The sequence below is a fragment of the Hetaerina americana genome, unplaced genomic scaffold, assembly GCF_022747635.1.
Source record: "Hetaerina americana unplaced genomic scaffold, ioHetAmer1.1.p SCAF_1, whole genome shotgun sequence".
NCBI classification, from domain to species: domain Eukaryota; kingdom Metazoa; phylum Arthropoda; class Insecta; order Odonata; family Calopterygidae; genus Hetaerina; species Hetaerina americana.
In genome coordinates this window covers 101561250-101573001 of record NW_027286069.1, presented here as the reverse complement: position 1 = coordinate 101573001, position 11752 = coordinate 101561250, and the positions used below count along the sequence as shown (strand labels likewise).

General features: G+C 37.3%; 1 protein-coding gene across 1 annotated transcript; it reads left to right on the top strand.

Moving 5' to 3' along the window:
* The first annotated feature begins 452 nt into the window (after positions 1-452).
* On the top strand, positions 453-11444 carry CCDC151 (Coiled-coil domain containing protein 151). The gene is made up of 7 exons (XM_071591938.1): positions 453-599; positions 878-993; positions 4501-4778; positions 9392-9569; positions 9811-9955; positions 10083-10235; positions 11151-11444. Exons 1-7 carry the CDS (start codon positions 453-455, stop codon positions 11442-11444), a joined length of 1311 nt encoding a protein of 436 aa, XP_071448039.1.
* The last annotated feature ends 308 nt before the right edge of the window (positions 11445-11752 follow it).

Genomic DNA, 11752 nt, shown 5'->3' with positions numbered 1-11752 from the left:
AACCATCGGCAAAGTCCTGTTTTGGAATGGTTATCAGCTGCCTCATCAATCTCATGTGTTGACCCATCATTAAAACCTGAAAAGATTATATTCTGGAATAAAATAAAATCCCTATAAAAGGGAGAGGAGGGAAAAAGGGTGTGACAAATATTTAGGGAACTGTATTTGCTTTTTCCCCTTCCCACAATTTTCAGCCTCCCAGCATTCATGAATAATTGTACACCCAGGAGCGTTTATCTAAATTGAATTTGTAATCATATTGAGGACAACCTCTTTGCCTCTAAAATCAAAAATATATAATTAAAAATGACCAAGAATTTAACAAAGCAAAGTTAAGTAACTAATATGTGCTGACAGGGGGTGTTCCTGCTTTAAGCTGAATATGGTTTACAGTCAGAATTTATAATTTTCAGCATATTCGCTCTTTGGAGAATCAATTGCATAGAATTGAAATGAGTGTTGCAGAAGCATGCCATGTTCGTCGCAAATATCGATCTATTAGGGCTGGCTTATTGGAGGATAGTGCCAGCTATGAAAGCACTCTCAGAAGATTGGAAGAATCACTGCAAAAGCAAGAGGAAGAGATAAATAGGCAGCAGGTAAGATAACTACCCAGTATTAACGCTAAGTTTTGGAAGGTATAAAGGACCCTTTGCTTTCAGAAGAATATCTACACCTTATTCATTATATTTATTAAGCATCAAAGGCAATGTATTTTTTATTTGTGCACTCTTGAAAATGCAATGAAAATCTTCAAAGAAAAATCAAAATAAAAGTCATCCAGTCCTTCAGTTATCATATGTAAATTTCTTCCCGATTTGATTCCAAACTCGTATTGTCCTGAATTAGTATTGTCATATCAAAGTTTTATTTGTAGGATGTCAACATGGAAGCTGTTAATTTGAGAGATGCCACTAGGGGATCATTACTTAAACAGGAGGAGGAAGCACTAATGGTGGGGAAAGAAAGAGAACAGAGACTGCAAGAATGCAGGTGAGCTTACTAATTCAGGTGTGATAATGCCTCATAATGGGAAGTTGGGCCAGCTGTGTCCAACCCAGGATATTTCAAATACCACAGTGCCGTGGTTAGTCTATGGCATCACGGAGAATGGTGGAATGTAAAAGGCACCTATCCATATAGCATATTAGATAATTAAAATGTCTTGAATTAATAAATATGTTTTTATTATTCGCATTAAACCAAAGCAAAAGAAAATCTCAATTACAATAGTTTTGAGCATAACTTCTTTTACTTGTCCATTAGTGATGAAAATTTAAAGGAATCAACATATGTTTTTCATAACGCCAAGTATAACATCTCAATGTTATCTGCCCACAGGGAATATAGTTTTATCGTGAACAAAGATAAACATCTAAAACAAATTATGTTAGTGGTTTTAATTCACTTCTGGCCTAAATTTATGGCTAAAATAGATATGAAAAGGCACTTTTTAAGAGAATGCCTTCAAGGGAGCTTTCACCCTCTTTCTCTTACCATATATGCTAATGCTGGTGGTGTAAAGTTTGGGTAGAGGGCTTAGGGAGGAATATAACTAGTGATTGGAATTACTCATTCATTCCTACTCATTAAACATTTGCTGTACAGTCCACTTAGAGCCTATGACCCACTGAATATTTTTAAGAAAAAAAAATTCAATAAAATTTGATTTAAATTGGCTCAAAAGACTGGCCAGATCATAATACTTTTTTCCTACATTTGGTAGCTTATGAGAAAGCCATTTCCACATTGATTAAGATTTCATGCTCCTAGAGATTACTTTCTTAAACTTTACATCTTGGGTATAATTCTTAAATATTCATTTATTTGTGAAGGTTGGCATGTTTTATACATACATGGATTGTGGACTTCAATCATAGAAAGTAACTTCCTTGAGAAAATTGAATTAAGTGTCTTTGCATGAGTTTATGTACTTTTACAATAGACCAATGGCATCCAACCAATGACCCAATGAATTAAACTTTATTCTTGTGAATACTTCAATGGGCTTTCTGATAAATGTATTGGTAGGAATTTATTGCCAAAATAATTATTTGCAATAAGTCCTTTTATTCAAATAATTACAAATAATAATTGAATCTGACCATATTAAATATTCTACCTCCACGGAAACAAAGTAAATTAATATTTAAGAATAATGTATAGCTGGTGTGTTCAAAAATAAAAGTTTTTTTACTCTGGTGAGGTGTCAGTGAAGTCTAAGTCACTGTTGCATCTCTTAAATGGACTGTGGCCCATAAGATAAAAAAATTAAGCGACACTGATTTGAGCAATATCCAAGTAATTAATTCTGAATGAGTAATAAGAGTTCCTCAGCTTTCCGTGAATCTAAAAACCTTTTAAAATTTCAATCAAGGTAAAGAAGGATGAATAGAGATGCCTAGATGTATTTGAAGGTTGATGGTAAAATGGTCCAATTTTTACTAATGTATAATAATTATAATAGTATATGTAGTTACCTCCTGAAATCTCCCTCTTCATTCTGTTCAAAATATTGATTTCTTCTTCCTTCTTCTTCAACATATTCCATGTCTACCCAACACTCTACCGTCAGTCACATCTTTCATTATTTCGCCATCTCAAAATACTGTTGCATCATTCAATTTTCCTCTGGCGAGTACATTTATTTCCTCGCCTCATTTAACATTTCTTCACTTGCTTCACTCTGATTCACTTAATCCATCTTCTCCAAAACAGCACTTAAATATGTACCTATAGGTATCTATAGTTATCTATAGTTTCCTACCTACATTCACCCTGTTTTTAATATCCTAAATATTTTAAGTATGTAAATAATATGCTGCATATTCAAGTCTTAACTGCTCTTTTCCTTGTTAGAACACTAAAGTTAAGAAAATCTGGGACCAGTCAGAGGTTGGATAATTGGCATTCATCTCCCTTCCATCGTGCTCTTCTTGCCTGTCTGCATGTGGCAGTCAGGTGAAATCTAGGGCAGAAATCAAACCAAGAGGACTAGTTCAGAGGGCTTCTGTCAAAACTATTCTCCCCCACGCCTTCAAGCCATCTAATATAGCTCTTTCCTTCCACTTATATCAAAAGTCCTAGTCTTCTTTTTGGTAATTGCTTCTTTTGGAGGCACAGCCCTTCTCCTAACTTTGCCATTTCCTTGCCCATTTTTTGGTGAAAAATTGCCCACTTACATAAGTCGCTCCACCTATTCATTTTAAATTAAGTGAAACACAAACTGCATGGCCACAAAAAATTGAAATGCATCTTATTGTATTTTTCGAAAAGTAATGAGTAGTTGCAATCCATATTGTGCGTATAGGTCATCATATTTGAATTGATTCTATTCTTTTTTGCTGAACAAAATACAATGTCAGTGCGAGGAACCAGGGAGGGAAAGGAATGAAGGTATTGAGATATTGACCAGTTGGGATAGCTAGGACAGATGCTACAGTCCATTTCTTTGGCTAAGAACTTAAGGTGTAGACTATGGTAACTTATTTGTTAGCTTATTTTCATATTTAAGTTTGTTTTACTTATGGAGAATCTCATCATGCTCATCAATTTTCTTGTGATGTATTTCCACTTCTTTTATTTAATCTCCATCCATAAGCAATAGCTGATATTCTGTGTATTATTTGATTTACTAAATCTCTATCCTCATTAAATGACGTATCAGGTCACTCTACTTTCACCAACTTTGAAACTTTACCATAACTCTTCAATCGTTTTCCCTGCTTATTTTTAAAGAGTTCACCTTGTTGATTATGAATAACCTTGTCACATTATCCTACCAACTTATCACTACTCATTATGATCTCATTGTTTTTATTGATGCCATTTTGATCATTCAGAGGCTTATAGTTAAATGCCTACACCCTTAACATTACAAAGGGATCAGGATGGTGCGGTGACTAATGTACTGGTTTCCCACCCAGAGGGTCGGGGTTTGAATCCCGGAGGTGGAAGATATTTTTTTTCAGTAGTATCCTGATCCCTACTTGTGGTGCTTTGTGGAGATCACTTTGAGTGAGTGCGCCAGTACTAACGTACTGGTTTCCCACCCAGAGGGCCAGGGTTTGAATCCTGGAGGTGGAAGATATTTTTTTTCAGTAGTATCCCGATCCCTACTTGTGGTGCTTTGTGGAGATCACTTTGAGTGAGTACGCCCTCCGTCGGATGGGACGTCAGGCTGCGAACCCCATGGTGCCTTTCAGTAAGAGTAGTCTAATGCCGATGCAGGGTTTCTCTCTACCCTTCATCCTTTCCTGTCTAACAAAAATGGTGTAAATGACCTCAGCTGTTGATTCCCTCCCCTAAAAACTACTATTAGTACCTAATTCTGCGAAATTAAATTCTGACTGTGTACTCGAATGAAGAGTTAATGTTGTTCCTTTATTTTTCCCATTTAATTTTATTAAATATATGTATGGTGACTTAAAATCAAGATTTTATCTGCAAGGCTGTGTTACTGAACACATTGGAAAACTTAATTACATATTCTTCTCTTAGGCGCAAAGTGGAGGAGAGGATGAAGGCACTGCAGACACTGGAAAGTAAAATGTTTCCTGCATCTTCACATCGAGATGGAACCGATGGGTCCCCAACATCTCCAAAATCTCACAGCCCTCGTCATGGTAAGACACCAAGTGCCCATAGGATGTTCAAACAGACAACAGGGGTTGGAGATAAAACTGCAAACTATGGGAGTTCTAGTGAAGAAGAAGATGAAAATGTTCAGAAAGTTGCTGCTTTGGAAGCAGCATTTGCCAAACTAAAAGAGGCAACAGGTATTTATGATCTTTTATGATCTCATACTTTGCTCCATTTTCACTAATGAATGCAATGAATGGCTAATGTTATCCAATCAAACACTCTACTCTAATCCATTTTCTTCTATTTTTAATTCTACATAAAATAATGCACTATCAATATAATGATTTCATCAATGACAAATAGTTATTAACTAATAAAAGGATGAAATTATGTGTTATTTTGCTTTTGAAGGGAGCATGGGATGTTTTATTGCTCAGAAAGATCATTGACATATTTATATGCTGTCCATTGTAATAGATAGTCCAGTGACTTACTTATATGCCACCAGTAAATGATATAATTGCAGAATTAACATTACATAGGCAAGAGAAGCACCCAGAAATGAAGGGAATGGTGTGTGTGTCACTATCACAGGGGCTGGGTCATTATGGCTTATATTAGAGGTTGGCAATCATGGTGTTCAAATTCTCAAGTTTTGGCAGAATACACACAGCTGTAATAATCATTATACATATTCATCCTGTGTCAAAATTTACATCATTGAAGGAGGTATCGTGGTGGAAATAATGACACCTCCTAACAATTAACAAAGTTTATTGTGCTCAGAAAATTAAAACTTTGATGAGGCGATTGAACAGTAATTATTCAGTAAATATAGTATTCGGCCGTGCGGTGGCGAAGCCAGGAGAGAATCCTTGACCAGGAAGCAGCGTCCTTGGGTTGACCATGGCGGCGCGCGAGGCAGTCCAGAGCCAGTCAGAAAGAGAGTGAGACTGAGAGTGGCTCTGGCGGCGTGGCTCTGGCGGCGTGGTTGCGCCCTGGCAGCGGACCCTGGTGGCGAACGCCGGAAGCCAAACACTTGCCGGCGAAGGCGCGGTATCACCTCACTAATTCTGTTGGCGAGGGAAGCCACGGCGTCTGGGTCGACGCCATCTTGAGCTGCTAAGATGGCGTGGAGAGGCGTGGGTAGCCGGGTGAGCCACAGCGACCGCATGAACTCGTCAGGCATCGACGAGCCTGCCAAGTCCTTAAGATGGCGGAGAAACTGGGATGGCTTCCTGTCGCCCATCTCTTCTCGCTCAAGGAGTCGCCTAATCACATAGCGAGGCAGATGTAAAGATATTCGGGCTCGACCAAAACGGCGTGGTCAGGGCATGGCTAAGCACGTAGGGCGAAATGAATCACGTCGGGGTCACCACTATTGAAGGAGGTATCGTGGTGGAAATAATGACACCTCCTAACAATTAACAAAGTTTATTGTGCTCAGAAAATTAAAACCTTGATGAGGCGATTGAACAGTAATTATTCAGTAAATATAGTATTCGGCCGTGCGGTGGCGAAGCCAGGAGAGAATCCTTGACCAGGAAGCAGCGTCCTTGGGTTGACCATGGCGGCGCGCGAGGCAGTCCAGAGCCAGTCAGAAAGAGAGTGAGACTGAGAGTGGCTCTGGCGGCGTGGCTCTGGCGGCGTGGTTGCGCCCTGGCAGCGGACCCTGGTGGCGAACGCCGGAAGCCAAACACTTGCCGGCGAAGGCGCGGTATCACCTCACTAATTCTGTTGGCGAGGGAAGCCACGGCGTCTGGGTCGACGCCATCTTGAGCTGCTAAGATGGCGTGGAGAGGCGTGGGTAGCCGGGTGAGCCACAGCGACCGCATGAACTCGTCAGGCATCGACGAGCCTGCCAAGTCCTTAAGATGGCGGAGAAACTGGGATGGCTTCCTGTCGCCCATCTCTTCTCGCTCAAGGAGTCGCCTAATCACATAGCGAGGCAGATGTAAAGATATTCGGGCTCGACCAAAACGGCGTGGTCAGGGCATGGCTAAGCACGTAGGGCGAAATGAATCACGTCGGGGTCACCACTATTGAAGGAGGTATCGTGGTGGAAATAATGACACCTCCTAACAATTAACAAAGTTTATTGTGCTCAGAAAATTAAAACCTTGATGAGGCGATTGAACAGTAATTATTCAGTAAATATAGTATTCGGCCGTGCGGTGGCGAAGCCAGGAGAGAATCCTTGACCAGGAAGCAGCGTCCTTGGGTTGACCACGATGGCGGCGCGCGTGACGGTCCAGAGCCAGTCAGAGAGAGAGTGAGAGTGGCTCTGGCGGCGTGGTTGCGCCCTGGCGGCGGACCCTGGTGGCAAACGCCGGAAGCCAAACACTTGCCGGCGAAGGCGCGTTCGCAATGGCGCTCAATGATGATTCAAGTGTTGAGCCGCCACAATCATGAATGAGATGAGTCAAAAAATAATGTGTGTAGATACATATACAATGCATAAAATATACAATGTCACTGCAATAAAGCATCAATAAGATAATTACTTACTGAGTAATCGATTTTCCCAGGAGGAATTTTTTCAAGTAACATTTCAGGATATGATACTGATAGAATCTTTCACTAACTTAATTTTATTAGTATTCTTGTCTGTACTTTCATGTCCTGTATGTAGCTTGCCATAGTTAAAGTTGTATAGTGCCATCATGATTCGGCCAAGGAATCTTGAAAAGTTATTAAAAAATCTCATGGGCAAAAAATGGACAATTCTGTGGTTATAATAACAGAGACAAAATTTCTTCGAATCTGGTTGAAAATAGATCTTTATCAAGTGGAAAATTACAAGAGTTTTCATCTCTGTTATTATGGAACAGCTCCACCACAACACACATGAATTGGTAATTTATATTAATTCTGTGGTTCTTTGTGAGGATTCTAGAGCTCTTACCAATGGCTCAAAAACCAATGTCTGTCATTTTATGAACCATTTTTGGTGAAAACCAAGCAAAAGGGAGCATCAGCATCATTACTGTCTTACTTATTCAGAGAGAGATTTCTACATTTCTTGATCCAATTTTATAAAATGAGCTGATTTAACCATTAAGAAATAAATACTGAAGTTGTGCCTATTTATAAAAGAAAGTACGAAGCAGATGATGTTAACAACTACAAACCAATCAGCCAAAATAATTAGCAAAAATGTTGGGAACATTTTTTACAATTGTTTGCTTAACTTTCTTGAAGGGAACAATGTACTAGGTATGGATTAATATGATTTTTTCGAGTCTACAGACCTACTAAATTTACTCTGTTTATTGCTATTAATTACTTATTATCATAACTTGATCATGTGAAAGAGAGAGTGGGAATATTCCTGGATTTCTCTAAAGCTTTTGATTGTGTATATTATAAAATCTTACTGAATTAATTCGACAGAGATGGCATATTTACTGAATTAATTCGACAGAGATGGCATATGCCATCATGCATGCATGCAATTATATAACACTTTAACAAAAGTAGTTGTAAAGTTGCAATTTGACACAATGGCCTGCAGTTTTAACTAATAGTAACAATGTGCATATTGGGAAACCACAGAGGTCCATTTAAGAACCAATATTGTTTCATGTATTCATACATGACTGGACATGCCTGATTACCTTACCTTGGTAATTATAGATCTTTATGCTAACAAAACTAATATACTGTTTTCTGGTGAATCCCTGAACAGCTTGGTATGTTAAAGTGAACAAGTTCTTCAGAAAATTTCCCTTTGGTTTGCAGCTAACAGCATTAGCATTAATTGTAAAAATCCCAAATGATATATATACTTCAAAAATTTAATAGTTTATTATATCAGCTAAAGTAGTCTGTTCAACAGATTTACCATACGAAATCCCTGCATTTATTTTTAGATACCAATTTCAAATGGTAGATACATGATGTGCTAATTACTATGTATTTTGGTAAATTTTATCCACAGCTCAGTTATGGTTTCTCTTTCTTTGGTGCTTCTGCACATGATATAAGAATTTTGAAGGCACAAAATAGTTGTCGGAATTCTCTTAGGAAAATTCTATCTGACTTATAGGCCATTATTGGAATCTCCCTGGCTTCTGCCCTTACCATGCATATATTATGTGAACGATAGTACTAATCTGGGAAAACTAATTCGCTCCCTAACATTTACATTATATGTACATAATTATTTAAGTTGAAGGAAAAATGACTTGCACCTCTTCCCAATCAATCTGAAAAAGACTGACAATGGACCAAAAAAGAGAGGTATGACACTTTTAGCAAACTCCCAGAGTTCATAAGAGATACTAGGAGTATTACACCCCTAAAATATAGTTTGAAAAACTACAACTAGGAAAATTGCTAAACCTATGAATGAGTACCTTAATGAACATACATTTCATTAATTAAAATTGCAAGGACCATTATTTATTTTATGCATTGCGTATGTACGTGTATAAATTTGTGTTTTTTGATTTATTGTTTTCTTCATTCAATTTTTTGCACTGGAAGAAAAAGTATTATTATTACTGAAACTCAGCTGGCCAGACTAAAATCCTCAGCAATTCAAATCTAGCACAAAGACTGCATGTTGCCAACTCTTTGATGTCAGTGAGTCACATGAAATGTATTAAAATGGCATATGTTATATTTCATTTAGATAATTTCCACGCGTAGTAATATTCCCAATGTGATAACAAGTTTCAAAATTACTTCATTTATGAAAAATACAAATTAAATATTCATGATTAAGTTTTTTAGTGCTATGAATATGAAATTAGAATGTACATATTTTGTTTGAATCACACTGCACATGCATCTATCTATAAAGGAGAGACAAACACGGAAGATGTCCTAAAACGCTTCCAAAAACAACGAGAGACCCAAGGTCGCCTCACATATCTTCGGCGTGTAGCTGAAGAAGAAAAGGCCAAATATACAGCAGACAGAGAATCCATGCAGGAAGAACTTCACTCATCGCAGTTTGCCCAAGTCTGTAATACAGAGCAGTAAGTCACTATTGAATGGGCAAACTATGATTTTCAACATTTCTGTAAAATTTTGCTTGAGAGTTATGGTAGTAATTTGACAAACATAAAAAAAGGCATATTTTGCTTATGATGTAGATGCTACCCCATTTTCAATGAGCATCAATTCATTTAATGGCTCAATGATTATATGCATGAGTTTTTCATGTAGCTGTTAGTTTTATATGTGCTTTAAAATTAAATGTTTCCTTTATATTTTTAGGAACTTAGAAGAAATCGAAAATACAAAGCAGTTCATTGAAAAAGAAACAATTAACAAGGAAATGGCCACACAGAAACATAATGTTCTGCTTGAGTACATTAGTGTAATTAAAGAAAAGCTATACAACAACTGTCAATCTCTACAGGTATCTACCTACATTTACTGATAGCATTTTCAACCACTTCTTTAAATGCCAATTTAACTTTAATAACATAGAATTTAATCAATTATTCTAGAAAATTATGATTTATTAATTACTTATTACTTTTTAGCTGCCAAGTGAACAACCACTTCCCCTGTTATCTGCTGATCCAGAATTTTCACTATCAGTTCTTGCTCTGCTTAAACGAAAGCTAGAATGCATAAAGGATTTCACTGAAAGTGGTGAATATGACCAAAAGGTGTCTGAGGCACAGAGAGAGGAGGTGAGGCATTTAATGATGATCAATACCCCTAGTGTATAAAATGAGTTTTTTTAGAAAGAAAACAAAATGAAATGGAATTCAGTCCCATGAAGTAAAGGATAAGTGAACAGAAATTTCAATACTGCTAAAATAATTCATGTTACTTAATGGTAATTAACTGAGTATGAATTGATGAATTGATTATTAATTAATAGCAAATATAAATCTTTCCATTGGATATTCAAATCTTCAGTGAGGCCCTCTTTGCTGCCTGTTAATGGTCCACCCTTCCCACCCATTCACCTCAAAAGCAGATTCTGCTGGCAAATCTCTGTCATCCCTTACTCTAGAAATGCTAACAAATCGGACTTATTTAATTCAAGCTCACCAAACTTACTTCTTATTCAATGAGTACATCTGGGGCCTTTCATTTTCTATCATATTCTATAACATAGACGAGCATGCCAGAATAAAAATTGTAATAGGAAGACTCATCAAAAATTGAAGCATAGGTGAAATTTGGATTTTATTTTTAAAAAAATTTACTTATGCATGCAAATATATGTGGATTCATAACTGATTGAACAGAACTCCAGCAATGATACATCTGCAAGCATGTGTCACTAATAATGTCCCAATTTTTCACTATTGTGCAATCAACTCTCAGAACCTGTGAGCTCATCAAATTAATTGTAGAAATAAAATAATGCCAATAAAAATATAACTAAGGCTCTAGCATATTTCATAATTTTAAGTTAACTTACATCTGTCTACACATTAAAAATTGTGAGCACACTGCCTTGGAGAAAATGACTTCTGCTGAAAGGGAAGAGTTTTTCATTCAAACACTACTTAATCTTGCATTATAATAACAAGGTTTTCACTGATTAAAGTTACGTCAAATTAACTATACACATAATATGTTCTTCTTATTAGCCTGAAGGAGCTATTCTCCCAGGCAAGAAGCCAGATGACATGCCTACAAGTGGAGCAGTATTTATGCTGGAACGACGTCCTGCAGCAACTGCTGAGGCTGAAGCTGACCTGGAGGAAGATGGGGCAGGTCATGGGAAAGGGGGCCCATCTGGGGCTGAGGAGATCCCAACTAGAGCATTCCTCAAGAGACAAGCCCAGCTGATAGTGGACGCCAAAGCAAGGAGGAGATTCTTTGTGGTCAGGGGACCAGTTGGTGCATCAACAGTGGGACCTAAGTTAAGAAGAGATAAATAAGCAGTTGGAAGATATTTCCAATACTTTATAAAATTATTAAGAAAGAGATGTAAATAATGGCGAGAGTTATCAAGTTAGCAATCATCGTCTTTTCCTCATTTTAGAGACTACTCCAGAATGCTTAGCTGATAACCTATGAGCTGCTACTGAATATACGTAGTACACATATAATGGGACATGTAGGTTTAAGAGAGCCATTGTTCAGGTCTAATAGTTAACAATTTTGGAATAGTCAAACATTTTTTATAATGTAGAAGATATTTATATAGCCACTAATTAATAATTTCACAGAATCTATTGACTAGCTT